This window comes from Euleptes europaea, chromosome 11 (assembly GCF_029931775.1).
Source record: "Euleptes europaea isolate rEulEur1 chromosome 11, rEulEur1.hap1, whole genome shotgun sequence".
Classification (NCBI taxonomy): Eukaryota; Metazoa; Chordata; class Lepidosauria; order Squamata; family Sphaerodactylidae; genus Euleptes; species Euleptes europaea.
This window is the reverse complement of record NC_079322.1, coordinates 19,233,389-19,255,953: the sequence shown is the minus strand read 5'-3', so window position 1 is coordinate 19,255,953 and position 22,565 is coordinate 19,233,389. Positions and strand designations below refer to the sequence as shown.

Genomic DNA, 22,565 nt, shown 5'->3' with positions numbered 1-22,565 from the left:
TGGTTGTGGGCTGCCTGGCCCATATTGTTAAGATAATGTTGGACATTTGGTGCCTCTTATTTACTTATTTATTTGTATTTATAGCCCACCCTCATTCCCAGCCAGACCGGGCTCAGGGCGGGTAACAACAGTTAACAATAAAATGTAATAAAACCGTAAAATCTGTGATAAAACTCTAAAAACAGTATAGCAAAATGATCCACATGTAAATGGTTGTTATACTGTTTTAGAGTTTAATGGCCTATGGCCTTATACAATAAACTTGACTGTATATAGCAAGATGGCACTACCAATCAAAGTAGGCTCTGAAAGCACAGCAAAGCGAATTAATATCCCCACAAGATCAAACAGTGGGGGAGGAACAGGGAGGCCAGCACTGATGACAACCTGTGGCTGCGTTCTTATGTTTCTGAAGGGTGATTTCTGAAGGGTGATTTGCACAAACTAGGATTCTGAAACGCAATCAAATGAATTTTGGATCTGGAAGGGCTTTACTGGGGAAACTGCTCCATTCTCCTTGCCGTTTCCTTGGACCTTTCCTGTGCTCTTGTTTGAGGAGATAACCAGAACTGCTCACACTATTTTAAATAGAGGCATCACGGCACAACAACGGCATTATAATGCTACTTGTTTCAGTTTCAGTCGATGCTCGCTTGCCATTTTCTTGCCTGTTCTCTCAATTTGGACATGTAGTCTGGACTCTCTTTGGTCTAACTGGGATTTCTCCATCACAGATAATGGGTTGTATCTGCTCGGCTAAGCGGCAAGCCTTCTTCCAGTGCAAGAAGCCTTCCTTCAGAGGGAGAGGAAGGCGGCACACATAGTTAGAGAAGCGTTAGGATACAACCCAATGTAGTATCTTTTTTTAAAATGCAGAATAAAAGGTTTATTAATACACTATAGTACAGTGGTTGGCAAACTCATTAGACAACAGAGCCAAATATCAACAGTACAACGATTGAGATTTCTTTTGAGAGCCAAATTTCTTAAACTTAAGGGGTGGGGGGAAGGTGTCAGGAGGGGGCTTAGTCCCGGCCGCTGGGAGGGTCTCTGCCCGGGAGGATGTCGGGGCTGAGACAGTCTCTTCCGTCTCAGACCAGTCCAAGGGGGAGTCAGAGCTTGACTCTCCCTCGGACGTTTGTGCAAAGAAAAGCTGTGTGGGTAGGAGCTACTGGCGGCGGGGGGGAGGACGCCCCTGGGAGGAAAAGAGGCTCCCCAAAAGCGAGCGCATGCGGGTGGCGGCGCTGTTCTGCCTCACCTTAGTCCTCGGGAGGGGAGGTCCGGGGGGCCACCCTGGCCGCACGCGCCTGGGGACCGGCCGCGGCGTGCGTTCCTCGGCTCGCTCTCTCCAGAGCCCCTTCCCAAGCCAGAGCTCGAATCAGCCGCCACCGCCAGGCATCCCAACCCAGGACGCAGGGCCGCTGGATGAGCAGGGGGCAAGGGGTGTGTGGGAGAGTCAGGAGGCTCGGGAGCTCCGTCACCTTCCCCGCCTCCCGCTGGGCCGAGAGTCTCTTGAGGCCGCTGCTGGCCCTTCCTCCGCCGGACCGCGCTTGGGTCGAAGGAGCGGGAGAAGTCGGTGGCGAGGAGGTCGCCGGCCCGGCGCTGGAGTCCTCCCCGCTTCCTGCGTTGGGAATGGAACAGTCCAGCGGCAGGGGCCAAAGAGCCACCTGTGGCTCGCGAGCCACGGTTTGCCGACCACTGCTATAGTATATGCATAGGCAAAGACTAAATTTTAAAAGAAACATTTCCCAGGTTCTTTGCAATTGTGACACATTATATCCTTTCTTTAAATGTGTCAGTTTGATTAGGAGAAAGATTTCCTTAGATTTCAGAATCCACTCATCAACTGTAGGATTTAGGTCTGATTTCCAATATCTTGCAAATACTAGTCTAGCAGCTGTCAACAGATGTGCAATTAAATTCTGTTTGTGTTTTAGAAAAACAGCTATGTAGCTTAGTGGCATGACCTCGTCAGCAGGAAAGGGAAAATCTATATCAAAGCCTTTTTTTAGATAAGCTATAATAGAGGAACAATAGGTTTGTGCTCTACAACTCATGCAGATAATCTGCATTTGATAATTTACAGGACCAACATTTAGCCTGCATATTCCCATAGATTTTAGACAATTTATGTGGCGAAACGTGCCACTGATATAACATTTTTATCGAATTTTCTCTGAATCCAAGGGAACTAGAGAAAGTTAAATGGCACGCAAAGATATATTTCCATTTAATTCCGGGAATTTCATAGCCCATATCCTTTTCCCACTTTAATTGAAACGAGTGTTTAGATACACTGGCTGTTTGGCATAAAATCTCCAGAATTTTGGAAAGCATCTTCTCCTGATTTTTACTTATAGTTTCCTCAAATTTTGTCAGGCTTCTTATACCTGGGCCTGAATGCATGCATCTATACAAGAAGCTCCTAAGTTGGAAATATTAAAACCATTTAATATTGCCACTGCGTTTGATTGAATTCTTAAAAGCCTGTTATCAAGAGATTATATATATCTATATTGCATATTTCTCATTTAGCCATGGAATTAAATTTAAACTTTCGCAAGATATCTAAATTTCTTAGGGCAGATGCCAGTGGCAATATGCCTGGTGATAATTTTTTCGTATGCTTGTCCCAGATCTGTAAAAGTCCATTTATAACCCAATGTAATACAACCCAATGTAGTATCGTAGCAAACTTGCCCTTGCTCATAAATATTATAGACAATTTCATAGCGGGTTAATATCACTAGTCCCACTATAGACTCCACAAATTACTTCCCCCCATTGAGAAAACTGTTTATTCCTGCAAATAAGCACACACAGCTTCATCAGGTAGTATTAGGCTCCAATTAAGGGCTGCTTACTTACAGTGCATTTGTGTGGCTTTTCTCCTGTGTGCCTCCTCATGTGTACCACCAGCATGTATTGGGCTTTGAATGGCTTCTGCTCTCGAGAACAATCCAGCCATCGACATACAAACTCTTTCTTCTCACCATGTATGTGGTCATTGTTTATGTGCTGTAGGGATACAAGCAAAATTAAAGTTCAGGTACACTGGCCCTTCAGATATGTTGAATGAATGAATAATTTATTTACAGCTTTTGCCAGAACAAAGTAAGCAATTACAATCTTAGACAGGATTTTAAAAGGATAGGTATCAAATCTAAAAGTATCTCCCTAACTTAACAGAAATATATTAAAAGACAAAATGATTACATTTAAAAACGTTGTCCTAAAATTTACATAAGAGTTAATTGTGACCAGTATTGACATTACCATTAGTATTTTTTCGAGCAGCCTTCAGATATGTTTACAACACCATTTAGGCCAATTTGTCTTCCCCCCCTATGGCTTTCAGAAGAGGTCTTGAGAATATAAAAACACAATGGTACTTCTGTATGCTGTCTACTAGGCTGCTATTCTTAATAGCAAACATGTTACATCTGCTTATACTGGTGTGTGGGTTTTCATGAATGACAACTGATTTTGTATAGGCACAGGGACAGCTGGTAATTCATTACTCTGAATAACTTTCTAAGTGATAAGATGAACATTTCTCAGCTTCTGCAATTCTGTTGACTGATTTGAGACACTTTCCTCCATATGGGTATTAATATAACAACTAGTAAAATGTCCATCATACATGGCAGGGACTGACAGTCGGGTGAGATTGTGTGACTGTGCACCCTGCCTTTCTGGACTCCATGAGGCCCTTGTTGGTAGAGGATGGATGAGATCTTGCCCCCTCCTACACCACAGCTCCCAAAGGCTTCGCTTTGCCATTCCCTTTGGGAGTGAATAATGTCACTCTTGGCTCAAGAAATGCCTCTGATGCCCACCCTTCTTTCCATTCCAGGGCCAAGTTTCTTACTTCTTTCTTTTATCACAACACTGTTAAAATGTGACAAAGTAATGAAATGTTGGAATCATAGACGGATAAGAGCTCACAGTTGCAACCACTTTATTTTTGCATTTCCTGACCAATTTGCTTATTATTTTTCTGCTAATTCCTTAGGTTCTGAATGCAGCATCACCTGCTATGGCACAGGTTCTCAGCTTTGCTCAAGTAATCCACATAAAATTTATCTTGAGCAAGCTGTGTTCAGCATCAATTGGTCAGCCAGGTTGGTCCCTAGAATTCACTAAGTAACAGAGACAGATGTTTCCAAATAAAATTAAAATACAATTAACCGACTGAATATAAAACTGACACGCACATCACCACATAACGATTGCTATTATCATACAACAGCCCGTGTGGAACACCAATAAGCAATCATTTCATGGCACCTTTGTATCCTGCAAATACTGAAAGTGTCAATAAAATACATGATAGATAACATCTTGGGAGCAATTAATGTAAATTGCCTCTAAGATTATGCATTTGAAATTAAGCTGGAAGAACATTCCACAGGAAATAAATAAAATGGGAAGGCATGGAAACATGCAATAATAATAAAAAGCGCTGAAGTTCATCTCTTTGGAACAGTCAAAGCTCTTCGTATACAATATCTTGCAGTCCTTACAATAATCCCATAACACAGGTCATTATTGTTATACTCATGTTGTAGGTGAAAGGTGTGCGGCTGCGTGGCTTGCTTTAGGCCATATGTTCCCCAAGGCAACTCTGCTCACTGGACCAGGGATTACTCACAGGTCTGTAAGAACTGTTTTTCCTTGGGCTTTCTCGGGGGATGCACCTGTGCTGTGCAATGGACTTCCTGAGAACGTGAAAGAGGCCTCCGCCTTAAACAGATTTAGGAGGCTCTGTAAAGTAGAGCTTTTCCAACATGCTTTGGACAACTCACGAGTGGATGTTATGGATCTGTATATTTTTATTTATATTTCTGTGAACTGAGATTTTAGTTGGTTTTAAATGTTACGTATTTGACCTATATTATTTCATAACTCAACTTAAAACTTTGGTTAATACAAACATTGTGTTTATTAAGTATCAAACAAATACTCTTATGATTTTTGATTAAAATCATGATAATTTTTGCTTAATAAGTTTTAATTATTACATATTGGTTATAACTGCCATTATCTTTTATCACCTATTGTTCATTATATTATCATTGTTATAGTTCTTTGGTTTTCCCTTGGTGTAATAGTCTTAACTGTCTCAAATATAAATGAGATCATGTTATTTTTTATCTTTGTCTTTTCTACTCTGTTTTGTTTATATTTTGAATTTTTAAAAAAATCTTTTAAAAAATAGAGATTTTAGTTTTTTTATTGATATCAGCCACTCTGAGTCACAGAGTTGGGAGAAAAGCAGGACATATTTTTAATAAATAACTAGAATTTTTCCCTTTGATTTATTGCTTATAATTTTATTAGGAATTGGTCTTCATGGATTTGGGGGAGGGTATTTGGGACTGACTTAATCGTGAGCTGTGTGAACCGCAGAGAACACAGCATCCAAAAATAAGATCTTTATCACCAGCGTGCCACTAGATGGGGCCCTACTTCAGGTTTCACGTGCAGGCCACAAACGGTTGGGTGGGAAGTTTCCCTAAGTAACTCATTGAAGTCAGACTTACAGACAGTCAGTAGTTGGACCAAAAAAGATAGCCAACTAAATAAACTTGCTCATGTTCACAATTATATGGTATCCCTGTGGCAAACAGATGTACGTTTCGTATAAAAGCGAACTTAAAAAAAAACTTTATTACCATTTGTTTTAAAGTTAACGACAGCACACTCCGCATATGAACCAAACAGATGTGCTGGACTATGTACAGCGTGTAATCTTTAAGAGTTTATGTTTCAAGTGCATATCTCTGTAGTCCATTCATATTACATGGACCTGCACTGAGAGCGTACAGATGGCCAGTATTTTGAAAGTGAATCAGGGCAACATGGAGAGGTTTATGTGAACTCCTATTTCCTGAAAGAAAAATAAGTGACCGCAGAAAACTCAATCTATTAAATGAACAACTGGGCACATCTTTCTGAATTACTGTAAATTTATTTTAAAAAGAAAAGAAAAGGCCTGGCTTCCTTAGATGAGAAGAACAAATGGAAAATAAGCATATATGGGTTTAAAACTAGCTCAGATGCATAATTCCACAATTGTGGGATTTGTTCCATTGCATGAACATTCTTTTCCATTTAATAACCCACACATTTTACTGATTATTCTTACATAGAAGTTCTAAGATTTATCCTGCTTATTTCATTCAGCTAAGGCACAACCCCCACATTAAGGACTATGGGGAAAATGTTTTGAAGGCTGCCATCTTGCAAAAAACTGCCTTAAACTGGTAAAAGTGGAACACTACAGCCTCATTCCAAAACACCTTGTTTTCTCCTTGAACGTCTTATTTTGGAAGATTCTGTCAGAAATCGAGTTCCAGAAACTAGCATAGCAGAGGCGGATCTACTGTGAAACTAATGAAGCTTAAGCTTCAGGGCCCCCAAAGCAACTTTTTTTTAATGAGTGAATTTCTCTACAAAATGATGGAGGTTTTTAGTGATAGAATCATAAGCCAATGGGTTGAAGTACTTAATATTGACTTTAGAATATGTTCTAACTAATACCCATTTTACATGGCCCCCAAATGTCCCTGTAATAAGGGCCCCCTGGCCAGCCCCTCCCCGCTGGATCTCCCGGCGCACTTCCTGCGTGGCCACCGGAGGGCCCCCTGGCCAGCCCCTCTTCGCTGGATGTCCCAGCTGACGTGCACTTCCTGCACAGCAGCCGGAAAGCCCCCTGGCCAGCCCCTCCCCGATGGATCTCCTGGCTGGGGCGCGCTTCCCGCACGGCAGCCGGAGGGCCCCCTGCCAAGCCCCTCTCCGCTTGAACCTCCGGCGGGAGCAAGCTTCCCGCGCGACTGCCAAAAGGCCCCCTGGCCAGCCCCTCCCCACTGGATCTCCCGGCTGGTGTGCACTTCCCATGCGGCAGCCGGAAAGCCCCCTGCTAAGCCTCTCCCTACTGGATCTCCCGGCTGGCGCGCTTCAGTAGAGCATCTCCTTGGCAGGGGCTGTGGATCAGGGGGAGAGCATCTGCTTGGCAGGGGCTGTGGATCAGGGGGAGAGGATCTGCTTGGCAGGGGCTGTGGATCAGGGGGAGAGCATCTGCTTGGCAGGGGCTGTGGATCAGGGGGAGAGCATCTGGCTTGGCATGCAGAAGTCCCAGGTGTAGGATGGACTACCAAATGTGCAGCATCTCTCTCTGTGTACTCTGTGCCCCTCCCCAATCCACAGCATTGCTGGCTCGGGCAAGAAATGAACAGAGGTGGGTTGCCATTAACTTTCTCTGCATAACGACGCCGGCATTCCTTGGTGGTCTCATATCCAAGTACTAACCAGGGCCGACCTTGCTTAGCTTTTGAGATCTGATGAGATCAGGCTGGGCTGGGCCATCCAAGTCAAGTTCCAGGCAGCATGTAAAATTTCTTAATAAACAAAATGTACTTCATAGTTTCTCTGGGCCAAAATGGGTAGGTTGCCAACAGGTTAAGATCCTAGACATCTGCAGGGCAAACCTACTGACACTTTCCAATGAGTAAACTCCGCTGACTGGACTTGAGTAGGATTTAGAATAGATCTGCATAAGATTGCACTGCTGATCATTTTTTGTTTTATATATATAAATGTTTTTATATATAAATTTTGTATGGCCCCCCAATAATGTCCAAGATATCCAAATGGCCCTTGGCCAAAAAAAGGTTCCCCACCCCTGCGGTAATTGATCAAAATTCAGAATTTTCTTGGGGGCTTGCAGTGCTCGAGCCCCCAGCTGTAAGGGCTCACTGAGCTCACCAGAATCTATTCATAGCCTACATTTTGACAACTGGATCCTCAAATCCTTCATTGGTGCACGGCTTAATAATTCTATAGCTCAGACCTTAGGCTAGAGCCAATCAGAACCATAAAAAGACATCTGAATTCTCAATTCAGACTGCATTTGTCTCACTTGTGCATTTTGACACCAAAAGATCAGATTTTCACCTCTTTATCCCTCTGATGACCCCCTCCCTATTATTATTATTTATTAGTTAAATTTGTAGCCCACCCTCATTCCGGGTCAAAGCCGGGCTCAGGGTGGGTGTCATAATCCTAGGCCTCAAGTGCAGCCTGCAGGCCCTAGGGAGGCCTATATTAAAGTAGTTAACAGGCCTACATCTCCCAGGCACCCTCTGGCCTCGTGATTGGTGGAAGAGGATTTGGAGGGAAGGCTAGGGCCAATCAGGGGTAAGGGAGTGGTGCCTGGGGAGAAGGAATAAAAGGCCTTGCCTGAAAAGGGAGGGGTTCACTCCTAGGGGGCGGGGCTGGGCTGGGGAGAGGCTGCTGCAGACGGAGGGATCCCTCCTCCGGGATAGGGGTGAGTTAGCCTGAAGCCCAATGCCAGGAGAGCGCTAGGGACAGTAAAGATAGATGTGTTAGGGTTTTTATTTGTTTGATTGCCTGCCTTTACTGGTTTTGTCGTCCAATTGTGGCTTGAGTTATCATTATTATTAGACCTTTTAAATCAACTGTTTGTTTAATAAACTGGGTCCTCATGCCTCATTTGGCCACCTAGAAAGTATACCCTGTTGGGAGAAGAAGCAGCCAGGGGCAGGCAGGGTGCTCTGGGCCTTCTTGAGTTAGGCTCACACCAGAGTGGTGGGAGCTACTGAAGATAACAATCATAATAAAATCATATATATCTATATAATTACAGAGCCATTGGAGGCCCGACCAAGCAGCCAAATCCTCATATCACAAGCCCTGAGGGAGAGGAGAGGGAGGCCAGTAACAATGACAACCTGTGGTTGCCCTCAATTGTAGGCCTGGCGGGAAAGCTCTGTTTTACAGGCCCTGCAGAACTTCTGAAGGTCCCATAGGGCCCTGATGTTACTTGGAAGAACATTCCATCAGGCTGGGGCCAGGGCCTTGTTGGAAGTTGCCCTATTGTTTCTGGTTGCGAAGGGCCCCCCAAAATGTAGATCCGCCACTGTAGCTTAGTGTATTCTGAACAAGGATCCTAGGAAAGAGATTATTCTACTCTCTCCGTAAACTGCACGGTATGAGGACTATTGCTAAATGGCACATCAATGGGACCGTTTTCATCCAGATTAATAGCTGCTCCTTGCAAAACATGCACTGAAAGATGGCAAAAGTTCCTTCTCTTTATCACCCGTGCAGTGAGTAAAAAAAAAAAAGCTGTTAGAGCATAAAGGATTTAAGGGCAATCAATCAGCATTAAATTACATCCAGTATTTCCTCCAAAGCCGCAGTCTTCAAAACTACACTGAAGATCATAGCCTAAATACTAACGGTGGCTACATGAGGCACACTGTAAAAATTGCCATTTCCAAGGGGGGGGGGTGCACACAAAAAAAGCGTGGAAAACTCTAACTTGACATTCTTTCATGTACTTATTTATTTATTGCACCTGCTAACCACTATTATTACCCTGTATCTGTTGTGGATGGGTATGGGGAGAGAAGGAGCTTGACCCCATGGGCAAGGCAACTGTTCTCATATTTTCCCACTTTGTGATGTATACCCAAAATCATATCCATGGTAATGTGGTGCACTGGAATGACATGCGTGTTTGAAGACACATCTAAAGGATCTCTGAGCACAAATGTCTTCCCTCTGCACCACATTAATGTCCAATAGGATGTGCATTTGGATGCACATGATAAAGTGAGGGAGCATCAGCCGGGTGGCCCCAACAACAAAGTGTTCTCTTCCCGCCCCCTGACACCTGCCTCCTTGTGAACAGCTTGCACACTCTTTCCCCAAAGGGGTTCAGAAGTGCTATAATGTCCCCAGCTCTTCTAAAAAGGTTTAGAACTAAGGGTATTATCCAAGAAAACCCCGGCACACCCAAGTGCTCAGCACACAAGCAAGTAGCTTCTTATTATCCCCATGAAGTCATGTACAATGGCATGGAGAAAATTTAATATAGACCAACCATCTTGATGACAGTTATGGACATCTATGAGCCCCAGATAGCTTGAAAGGGGGCAACTAAAGTCACAGTAATGGCAGGGATTGTCCACATGGAAGCAGACATTTCAGGCCAAAATTTCTCATGTGAATGCAAACACAGTCACATAAAGACAATAAATGTTGTCTAGGTCCAGTGGAAATCCACCCATGGGTCATAAGAACATAAGAAAGGCCATGCTGGATCAGACCAAGGTCCATCAAGTGCAGCAGTCTGTTCACAAAGTGGCCAACCAGGTGCTTCTAGGGTCATCTGGCGTTTTTGAAAAGGTTAACAAGAATACATTTAAATTTTGATTTTATCACTTCTAAATGCTATTCTTCTCTACTTAAGGATAGATGGACTCATATTCTAGCTGTATCTGAAGAAGTGAGCTGTGGCTCATGAAAGCTCATACCTTGCCAGGAATTTTGTTAGCCTTTAAGGTGCTACTGGACTCTTGCTTTTTTCAAATGCTATTCATGTGAGACTGACAGTCTTCCCTTCTTTACAAGGTCAATAATCACCTTCCTTTCAAGTTTAGGCCTCTTTTACCCTGCTTTTTATCAAAGCTTGCCTCAAGATTCTCCTGCTGCAACCTTTTGTAATTCTGTTCAGCCAATACATTGATTCGCATAGCATTCAAATACACAAATTAAGTTTAATTTATACCCTGATTTTCAGCCAAGATGGGATACCAATGCAACTTACAGCAACTAAAATCCATCCCAAAGATACACCATACCACGTTAAGGATAAGAGTGTGTGGGGCTGGCATGTTTACAGCTTGCAGTTCTAGCTTGATGTCTGTTTTTTGCATTTTGTGATGTTTCGATACAGATTGCTTGGCTAGGTTATCCCTTCTTTTTAATCAAAACCAATTGTGGAAACATCATAAAAATATATGTTTACAGAGGAATGTATGGCAATCCCCCCATATGATCAACTTTCAAAAAGGTGCCACACAAAAAAAACAATACAGTGCTTCATTTAAATTAAACCCCTTTTATAGGATTGTTTCTTGAGCAACTGCCAAAAAAGGGATGAGCTGGCTAAACAGCACAGGCAGTGTGTAGGTATTAGGTACTTGAAGTTTTAAAACTCACATAATACATACATTCCTTTGTATCTATGCAACCAAACCCCTTGACAACTGAAGTTCAGATCCTAGTCATATTAAAGTCACGCTCAGTATCACACTCAGTGACACAAATGCACCACAGCCATGGACTGAGATCCACAAGGCTATATGGGAAGTTCCTTCAAGATACCAAGGCCCTTCCAAGCACGCTCCTCATGCACCACCAGACAGCAAAGTTCTTAGAGAACTTTGGGCAGTGGCTTTCAATGCATGAGGCGGAGCTGGGATTAACATGTACACACATCTCAAAGTATGAGGTAGGTTTCCCTAAAGAGGTATTAGGTGTTCGGGGGCTTGTACCAGATATCTCAACCCTGGTGCTGTATGTGCCCAGCCTTCTGAAGAAGAAGAATTGGTTTTTATGTGCCGACTTTCTCTACCACTTAAGGAAGAATCAAACCAGCTTACAATCGCCTTCCCTTCCCCTCCCCATGACAGACACCCTGTGAGGTAGGTGGGGCTGAGAGAGCTCTAAAGAGAACTGTGACTAGCCAAAGTCACCCAGCTGGCTTCATGTGTAGGAGTGGGGAAACCAACCTGGTTCACCAGATTAGCATCTGCTGCTCATGTGGAGGAGTGGGGAATCAATCCCGGTTCTCCAGATCAGAGTCCACCGCTCCAAACCACCACTCTTAACCACTACACCACACTGGCTCTCTACAGGATGCACTCTCAGATGAGCCCTAACAGGCCAATCCAGCACTTTGCATGACCTGACTGTGCACCCTCATGTGGAGGAGTGGGGAATCAAACCCGGTTCTCCAGATTAGAGTCCACCGCTCCTAACCACAGCTGTTAACCACTACACCATGCCGGTTGTGCACACTGAACATGCACAGAGTAAAATAAGAAATATGAAGTCTGTCCTTAATATCTGAACCTTTGCCTGGTCAACACAGAAGTACTTCCTGCCTGCTTCACCTCACTTTGAAGTTCAAGCCCTTGCTCTGATACCCAGGTCCCATTCCATCCTTACCTTTGCTTCCAGCAACTGACCTAGAGTCCTCAAGTTGGAGAACATGCACTGCTGATATAGGATTGGGCCCTGTGTATCTGTTCTACTAGCAGAGATGCTTTCCTTTAGTGGTAGCAGCCTTCCCTTGATCCATCCTTCCACCAGAGGAAAGTAGCTCCACTTATGGACTGCATCCATAGGATTCAACCCATGAACTGTTGCTAGGAGATGCAGAAGCAAATGGTAAAAATAATTTATAAAAACCCAGAAAACAGCCATAAAAGCAACCAACATTGCAGAGGTAAAGAAGGTTGCCACTTAAAATTACAAATGCTTTGTGTATTTAAGAAAATAGAGTTTCACTTACCTGTAACTGTTGTTCATCTGGTGGATCTTCTATGCAGTAACACATTGGCGGGGACTGCGTAGGCGCAGGCCAGCCACGGATAAGATTTGTCAGCTTCTAGCAAAATCGAAAGTGAGAGTGTTCCCCCTCCCCTCGGGGCATGCAGCCTTCCCGCCCAACGGTCACATGACCCAGGGGGAGGGAGCACTCTTCCCTCCAGTTCTCCAACCTGCCGCCACGGAACCAACAACCACATGAATTGCGGAGAGGTCCCACAGCAGGGAAGGAGGGAGAGATGTGTTACTGCATAGAAGATCCACCAGATGAACAACAGTTACAGGTAAGTGAAACTGTTTTCATCTGCGTGGCTTCTATGCAGTCCCACATTGGGAGAGTAGCGAGTTCGGTTACCAAGAGGCGGGTGTGGGACAGACACCAAAACAATGACTGCAAGACGGCATGTCTCAGTGCTGCCTCTCTAGATGAATCCACGTCGACCACATAGTGCTTAATGAAAGTAGAAGGGGTCGACGCTGATGCTGCTCAACAGATGTCTCAGAGGTCAATTTTAAACGAAAAGGCGACGGAGGCAGCATAAGCTCTTGTGGAGTGCGCCTTGAACATGTGCGGCCCATCCACGCATGCTCTCTCATAAGACAGCTTAATGGTTGAGGTAATCCACCTGGACAGGGTCTTCTGGGAGGCTCGGTGACCCTTACAGTGGTCGTTACAGCAATAACAAATTAATGTTTTCCCTGCAAACAAGGTTCTTTGTGATAAGAAGGAAGGGCCCTCCGTACATTTTAAAGTATAGAGCCCTCTCCGCAGGAAGAAGGGTTCGGCAATAACACGGTTAAGACGATATCTTGTGAAGAAAGAAAGCTCCGGTTTCTACACCACTTAATCAGCGGGAAACTTAGTAAACGGTGAGGAACGACAAAGAGCCGCTAAATCTCTGACATGACCGGCCGAGGTAATTGTGACCAGACAGGCAGTCTCATAGGATAGTGTCCCGCGCCCGGGCAAGCCCCAGCAGCGGGACTACCCGGCGGCGCACTTACCGGGCGGGAAGACTGGCCGGCCATGGTCGGGGGGGGGGTGGAACTGGCTGTTCCGCCGCCCGCGAAGCCCTCAGAGGGACAAATGGCCTGGCAGGGAGGGATAGAGCCGGGCAACCCAGCCACGTGGCCCCGCAGCGGGAGGTCCCGAGGCACTGCATCCGCGAGCCGCGCCTGGGCTCCCTGCCCCGCAGCAGCCTTCCCCGGTAGAGAAAGAGCCGGGTGAGGAAGGGACGGGGAGACAGGCGAGCGAGAGAGGCGGGGCAGGAGCTGCCGAACAGCGGAGCCAGAGCTGCGGCCCCGCTGAGAGCAAAGGCGGATCAGAGATGCGGGCGGGGGACGATTGGTGGAGCCTCAACATGGCAGGTGGGGAGGTTCAGGAAGGGGCGGAGCCGGGAGGGGCCTGGCCTAGATGACCTGGGGGAGGAACGCGGAGGCTGAGGAGGAAGAGGGGGCAGTCCGCTGTGGAGCTTCGGGCTCAGTGGAGCAGGGACTGGCCGTGGGTGTGAAGGAGAGAGAGAGAAAAGTCCTCATCCGACCCAACCTGAGGCCAGGGAAGCACCCCAGAGTCAAATAGGCCAGGCCGCGGGGGTGAAGAGGCCGGGCCCAAGGGACGGATCCTCACAGATAGGAAAGAGGGGCTCCTGGTGGCCAAAGGCTCAAATGGTGTTTCATGAGTTGGGACAACATGGAGGGAAGGCTCCACTGAGGAACAGGTGGAGATACCCAGGGATAGAGGTTGATGTGTCCCCGTAAAAAAAACTTTTGTGAGTCTGGGTGTGAAAAAAGAACACAGAAAGAGAGTCCAATTCAGCATGAAGGGCCAAATTGTAGTCGAGGTAGCCAAAAATTGACGACAGGAAAGAAGCAGCTCTGGACAAACCATTGTCAGCAGCCCACAGGGACAAACGTTTCCGCTGGGCATCAATAAAAACTTTTTGTGGACAACTTAATGGGGTGCAGTAGCACCTGAGCCACCCTATCTGACCATAGATTACATAGAATTCTCCATGCTGCCAGCTTGATTCTGGAAGGAATGTGAGAAATATCTTGGGGAGGAACAGTACTCCCTTGAGTCAGGGGCATTAGAATCGTGGACTGGGATCTCCTGGGCCAGACGGTGCTACCAGGATGCCACTTGTCCTGTCCACCCAGATCTTGAACAGAACCTTGCCCAGCAAGGGGAAGGGGGGCAAGCAAGTAATTGGAAAGCGTCCCCCATGGAGCGTGGGCTCACCCCCACTCTGGAGGACCATTGAGGAAACACTGAATTGTGCTGAGTCACAAGAGATACATTGCGGGGTGCCCCAGACTAGGAAGAGATAACGGAGACAACGTGAGTCTACATTGAGCTTGTGACAATTGTCAGGGTGATAACTTACGAAGTCTACGAGAACGTAACGCATGCCTGCAATATGAATGGCAGTGACAGTGGAGCCATGTGTTATGGCCAGGTCCAGACTGCAATGGCTTCTGTGCACAGCAAATGGACCTTGTGCCGCCCTGTTTGTGCTGGGCGGTGCTGTCTATTGTGACCTGAACACGTCGATCCTTGAGGACCCTTGTAAAGGAACAGAGAGCAAGCTTAATAGAATGAAGCTCAAGAAGGTTAATGTGCAGGGTACTCTTGAGCAGGCCAAACACCAGGGGCCTTAAGAGCCGTACAATGAGCTCTCCATCCTGATAAGGAGGCGTCAGGAACAATGAGCTTGTGGAGCAGGTGGTTGGAAGGCAACACCAACCAAGAGGACCACCAGTCTAAGGAGGCAAAAATCGATGTTGGGATAGACAGCTTTTTGTATTGAGGGTCAATGTTCAGCTGGAATGCTGTCAGAAAACCGAGTGTGCAGGGGGAGCATCCGCAGACGAGCAAAGGCAACAATTGCAGTGGAGAAATCCATGAGTCTCAAGTAATGAATTTTAGGGGTCGTTCGGAACCTTTTCTAGAATAGGTTAACTAACTTCCAAATGGAGTGTATTTCCTGCATTAGAAGGTAAGCTCTAGCTGTGGCCAAGTGCAGATGGGTACCATGAATCTATGACCTTAGAAGAAGTCAATGGAGGGTTTTATAGTTGACCAGGAGACCCATGTCAGTTAGGACGGAAAATAAGAACCTCCGCCTGAGTAACCAACTATCGACCCGTCGTCTAGGTATGGAAAATGACACATCCCTGCAGGGCCAGGTGTGTAACTCCCACAGATAAGCACGTCATGAAGGTGTGAGGTGCTGTAGCATGACCAAGGGCGAACTGCATATCCACAGTGCTTGCCCTTGCAGAGAAAATGCGACAGAGTCCGCAGATTTTGAGGACTGCAATGTGCAATATGCATCACACAAGCCCAACGGCCAACCCCATCTGCTCATTTGGGAGTGGCAGGACCTTGGGTATTTAACATATGAGCGACATATGAGTTTGTGGATCTTGACCGCATAATCAAGTCCCCAGGTCTAGAGAGGGGCGCTCCCCCTCTTTTTGTTAACTAGGTAGAAACGGGAATAGTACCCATAGTCCCAATCAGAGGGGACCTCCCAGATGGCCCTTTTCCGTAGAAGTTCCCAAACCTCCTGTAGGAGTTGGGCAGGAGCCGGCAACGTAGTGAAAGCCGGAAAGAGGTAGGGAAGCAGCGTCTCAAGCTCAATAAGGCATCCGTGTTTTACCATTTTGAGAATCCAATTATCATCAGTGATGGACGTCATATACTGTAACAATCAGACAACTGGTCTGTGAAACACACTTGAGCGTCTAGCCACGCCTGCTTGGGCTTGAGAGATGGGCTAGGACCCTTGCTGGGTCTAGGAGTCCCCAAAAAAACTCCCTATCCTGCTGGGCAGAAGTGAGATTGGGGGTGGAAGATACCTTGGTACCTGTATAGATGCTTGAGACTGGCTGCCAAAGTGTGTTGGCTGTAACCTGGCACAGTGGGGCGATGCCCAAGGACTTAGCGGTTATCCTTCTTGAGACGATCAAGAAAGGCATCGTTTAATCACTGAAAAGCGAGGTGCCCTCAAAGGGTGGTGCTAGATACACAACCGGGTGTCATACGGAAGGGTGGATTGGTTAAGTCATGCCTGCCTCCGAAGGACTATGGACGAGGCCATGACCTTGCTGGAAGGGTCCGCAACGTGACACGCCGCAATAAACTGCTATTTGTCGAGGGTCATGTTTATGCTCTGAGCAGTTTAGTCTGATGGGCGTTGATCCTCTGGTAGGATACTAATTTGGGATGTAATTCATCCCAGAGGGCATATTAGTATCTGGCCATGATTGCCAAGAAATAGAAATGTGAAAACCAGTGGCACTGGAAGTATAAACTTTCCTGTGTAAAGCATCCAGCCTGCGTCTTCCCCGGTTAGGGGCTTTGACCACCATAGAATTTGGGACAGGCTACTGGTACGGAAAATAACCATCCTCACAGTGGATCTTGTAAAGGCTGTAAACTCATCTGGTGAAGAGGGAGCCAAAAATTGGCTTGGTCCGATTAGAAACGATGACCTCCAAATGCTTGTAACCATTGGAAGGGCCACCGGACCTGTCTCTGAGGAATGCAGTGTACCCATGATGGTCGTTGTCCGAGACGTCAGGGAGGGAATGTATATTAGAACCTTAGCCAGACGGATCAATTCTACATATAATCTCACATCCCCCGAACGGGATGAGATTTAGTATTTCCTGCAATGTCCACAGGTGAGGGTTGCGAGGTGCGGAATTCCGGGTCAGAGACCTGAGTAGCCGTTGCATCGGACTCAGAATGGACCATATCTTTTAATGTAGAAGGAGACCTTGGTTGGAAAAGTCTCCAGGGGGAGTCTTTGCCTCAGCAACGTACGGTTCCGAGAAGGCTCTCAGAGCCGAGGGTCATCGCGCTGTCATTTGCAATGCTGATGTCAAGGGTGATGGTGAGAGTTATCGCAGTAGAGGCAGCAAGGCGGCCGACTTTGACGATTGTGGGACAGTGTAGAGGACGAGCTGCTACGACGGGTCCCTCTACGCCGCCTGGACCCAGAGTAAGAGGTTGACAAGTGACGAACTGGATTGGTGAGAACGTCGACGCCGAGAACGTAGGCTCCGAGAGCGTAGGTGCCGAGAAGGCGTGGACGCCGAGAGGCCGTGGGCACTGAGAAGGTCGCTGAGAGGCCATGGGCACCGAGAAGGTCGCCGAGAGGCCGTGGGTGCCGAGAGGCCGTAGGTGCCGAGGGGCTGCAGCTCTGAGAGGCTGTGGGCGCAGAGAGCATAGGCTCCGGGAACGTAGGAGCCGAGACCATAGGCACCGAGACCATAGGCGTCGAGATGACATGGACGTCTGAGTCAGCGCCGACACCTCCGCCTGCAGGCTGGGAGGATTTGGCGTAATGACGCCGACAGCGACCTTCGGGCTCAGCTACGGCAAAGGCGCATCGCTGTACAGTTGCGTCAGGAACTGAGTGCGGAACCGCCGGCCATCCTGGGATCTGCCCTGAATTATAACAGAGGGATATACCAGGGAATCATGAAGAGGCGAGTCCTCATGAGCAATCGTTGGAGTCAGTTGACTCAAGGAGACGTCGACGACCACCGACGAACGGCGCCGAGGTGATGACAACCCCGATCGGCACCAAGGAGACCTCGAGGAAGACCGACGCTGAGGCGCTCTGCGCCGAGGGAAGTTCGATGTCCGAAGGCATCAAGGCCCTCACCGCCGAGGAGGTCAAAGGTGCTCTGCGCCGAGGGAAGTTGAACACCCGAAGATATTGAGACCCTCACTGCCGAGGAGGTCGAAGGCGCTCTGCGCCGAGGGAAGTTCGACGTCCGAAGGCATCGAGGCCCTCACTGCCAAAGGGAAGTTCGGCATCTGATGGCGTTGAGGCGACTTTGACGGAGATTGGGACGACGGTCTGAAGGAGCTGAGGCAAGGAACTTGGCTGGTAGAATGATCAACTTGGACGTCTTGATGACCGAAGGGAGGATTTAGCATGCTTAGACGTACCTCCAGTAACCAGCCGAGCGGTTTCAGACGATCAGTACAAGCCCTCCATGCTCTGAGGGTGGAGTGAAAGTGCCGTTCCCTCAGGCAAAGGAGGCAAACCTTGTGGCAATAAGTCTTCGCATTTTGGAGTGACAAGAACGACGTTGACTGAAAAGCGGAGCCTTCTTAGACTCCATTCAGTAATAGCAGTAGAAGAGAAGCTATAGACACGTTCTCTCTCCGTGGCGGCAGAAAGAGAACTGGAGGGGAGAGTGCTCCCTCCCCCTGGGTCATGTGACCGCTGGGCAGGAAGGCTGCATGCCCCGAGGGGAGGGGGAGCACTCTCACTTTCGATTTTGCTACAAGCTGACAAATCTTATCCGTGGCTGGCCTGCGCCTACGCAGTCCCCCACAATGTGGGACTGCATAGAAGCCACGCAGATGAAAAAATGCTTATGTGCCGCTAATGTTGCACCTATTTTATGGAGATGTGTGAAAGACTCCCTTGTTTTCAATTTACATTCATACGACATCCATTATGACTAAAAGGAGCCTCCATATACCAAGGCAGCAAAGCTCTGAGTACCAATATTGGGAGGCAGCAACAGGGGAAGGCTTTGGCCTCTATGCATTTTATTTGCCCACAAGGGCAACTGGTCTGATCTAGAAGACTCTACTTATTTTCACTATTTCTTATTTTAGTTAAAGATAATAAGGTCTTAATCCACAGAGCTCACTCTTCAAAATCATGATCTCTGTAATTTTATCATAATGAGTTTCCCTTGGTCAAGAAGAAAATCTAGTTGTCTATTATTCAATCTTTTTATCATACTACTATCACACCTTCCCACCAAAGAACTTCCCCACCAAAGAGCTTAGACGCTGTTTGTAATGCTTTCAAGGGTTACCCATCTTTGTCCTCACCATAAGCAGAGAAAACGTGCTGGTGGGGAAGTTTCCCAAGGCAAATAGGGGAATTGGTTCTTGTAGGTTATCCGGGCTATGTAACCGTGGTCTTTGTATTTTCTTTCCTGACATTTCGCCAGCAGATGTGGCAGGCATCTTCAGAGGAGTAACACTGAAGGACAGTGTCTCTCTGACCGGGAAAGCCTTCGACAATATTTCAAATAGGGGAACTTCATAAATGAGCAGGATATTGAGGAAAGCTCTCCTTGGTCTGAGCCCCACACTCTCTCAGTGCTGGTGAGAGCCAGCATGGTGTAGTGGTTAAGAGCGGTGGTTTGAAGCGGTGGATTCTGATCTGGAGAACCGGGTTTGATTCCCCACTCCTCCACATGAGCAGCAGGAGGCTAATCTGGTGAACTGGATTTGTTTCTGCACTCCTACTCACGAAGCCAGCTGGATGACCTTGGGCTAGTCACACTCTCTCAGCCCCACCCACGTCACAGGGTGTCTGTTGTGGAGAGGGAAAGGGAAGGTGATTGTAAGCTGGTTTGTGTCTCCCTTCAGTGGTAGAGAAAGTTGGCATATAAAAACCAACTCTTCTTCTTTCTATTGCCACTATACCACATTAGCTCATAGTTCTGGCAAGTTGATACATGGGAATACCATACTGTTGAGTATGGCACATACACAGATCAAGCTGGTATGGTTTAAGAAGATAACACATTTTAAGAACTCATCTGTATTTTCTTTGAATAACCATAATTTCCCTCGCTATGCCTTGGACCTAAAAAGTTCTAAGTGAATTTACACTGGACTTTTCATTTTTGTTCTATTGCTATTTTAACTTGTGAATTGTTTTAACTCATTCATAGACCATTGCTCTTTTAGCCACCTACAGTCCAAGGACAGGAGGCGCGATATGAATATCTTAAATAAACACATATTCTAGACAGGGCAGAACACTGTCTGTATGCCTGACTGTTCACTTAGTACAATTAGGGATCTATCTACCCTCTGGAAGTGTATATATCAAAGAATGAAGTTGCCACAAATAATACACAACACTTCAAACAACATAAAACTTCCAACAGAATTCCCTTGAAAATCTTCCAAAGTCTGTGATCTACTTCCAGGTTCTTTCATTCTGATAATTACCTTTGGATTTTTCATGGTGTTTTTTACTCCCTTGGTCTCCGCTATGGGAGAGAATGGCTAGATTTTAGTCTACAAAACAAAGAATCTTCTGAAATAAGAGTATTATGTAAAACAGAAGCTTTAGTACAGAGTATAATAAGGATTTAGGGAGTTTCAATTTATAATGTTTTAACCTTATTATACCCATGAAATGTCACATTCCAGGGACTAGATGAGAAGGATTTTATTTCTTCCTAGCAAAATTGAATTCTGATGCAACAAGCCACATGCTTTAAGATTATGGTGGAAAAAAACCGTGTTTCTTTTGTATTCATCACGTGTATTGTTTCCCACTTTATGGCACAAAGAAGCCCCAATGAGGCTTCAAGAAAGTCCAAAGAATATACTTTTTAACACAATGCCTAATATATGGAATTCATGGTTACTAAACTAGACAGCTTGTAAAAAGGACTAGGTAAATTTGGAGAACAGGTCTTTTCATTACTTTTAGCTGTGATAAGCTACATGGAATCTTCATGTAAAAAGGAATATAAGATGGCAAATAAGTGGGGATCATCACCTTCCTGTACTCTGAATGAGGTTTATGAAGTATCTGCCTGGCTATTGCTGGAAAGAGAATGCTGGCCTAGCATCATGGAGTCTGCAGGCACTTTTGGAATTTTCCTAAAGGATAATGAGCATCATAACTGACTGCCACGGTGGCTGGGTCCATCACAGAATGTTAGGAGGTTCCAAGCCAAGCTTCCGCCTACAATGGAGGCAGCTGTTTCCAAAAAGGCGCTCTCTACAGATCCAAAACCTCTTTCTGAAGCTCCTCCTGCACTAACGCAAGAAAAGGTGGGTCCAGCTATTTGGAGAAGAGGTTGTGTGAGTAGATTTTTGAAAGGAAGGGGGAGGTTTCCTCCTTGCAGGGCCACGGGGAGACTGCCCAAGCCTGGAAACATAAGGACAGGCTTGGAGCATACACCTGTGGACAAGCTGTGAGCAAGCAACTATGATGAGCCCACCTGGGATGGCTAGTAAGCCAGCTAGTAGGCAGCAACCTGAAGCTCCCTGTTGTTGTTTGTTTTTCTGTTCCATTAAAGACTCTTCAGGGAGCCCCATGGCACAGAGTGGCAAGCTGCAGTACTGCAGTCCAAGCTCTGCAAGCTGCAGTACTGCAGTCCAAGCTCTGCTCACGACCTGAGTTCGATCCCAACGGAAATTGGTTTCAGTTAGCTGGCTCAAGGCTGACTCAGCCTTCCATCCTTCCAAGGTTGATAAAATGAGTACCCAGCTTGCTGGGGGTAAAGTGTAGATAAATGGGAAAGGCAATGGCAAACCACCCTGTAAACATAGTCTGCCTAGTAAACGTCGTGATCTGACATCACCCCATGGGTCAGTAATGACTCGGTGCTTGCACATGGTGGGTCCTTTACCTTTAAAGACTCTTTGGATTTTATCCCCCAAGACTGAAGAAGCACGTGGGCAAGAAGAAACCAATGACAGGCACCATGTAACCCACCCCCCCGGCATCATACTGGGGATCTACATAAGAGTGTTCGCCTGCTCTAGAAGGCTGTTCCTATACTCTTAAGTTGACAAAAGGAGAGAGAGTGGTACAAGAGAGACTGTGTACATGCTATATATTTTGCAAAGCAAGCAGCGTTCAGGAAAATTTGAGTGGTTCAATAGCTACATAAATGTGGAGATCTCACATACAAAAAACGAGACAGGATGGAATCCTTTAGCTAACCCTAGGAAGTTAACCTTTCACTGGGGTGTTTTCTGGTATATACAAATTACAAATTGCACATCTTCTACATCTACCTTAGGGAAGATGCACGGGAGAGATGAGATTTTCTTGTGAACAAGGGCTGATTCACATGTTCAGCTGACATGATGGATAATTTTCTAAGTAGTAAATAACAGATGTACGATTTACTGTTTGAGTGAAACTGCTGTGTTAAATTTTTGTCATGGACCATTCTTTCCTTATTACATCCTATTTCTCCAATCTACAGGATGCTGATGCAATAGGATGATGATACAAACATACAATCATGAGACAGACTGAGCTTCCAATGCAGAAAAACGTAAGACGCATCACAATAATAATAAGACACATCACTGCATTTCATCCTGAACTTGG

General features: G+C 46.2%; 1 protein-coding gene across 1 annotated transcript in view; it reads right to left on the bottom strand.

Annotated features, from left to right (window-relative positions):
- GLI3 (GLI family zinc finger 3) overlaps positions 1-22,565 on the bottom strand; it is a 309,607-nt gene that overhangs the window by 14,002 nt on the left and 273,040 nt on the right. The window contains exon 12 of the mRNA XM_056857509.1: positions 2,869-3,018. Coding sequence (XP_056713487.1) covers positions 2,869-3,018 — 150 coding nt within the window. The remainder of the gene's footprint in view (positions 1-2,868; positions 3,019-22,565) is intronic.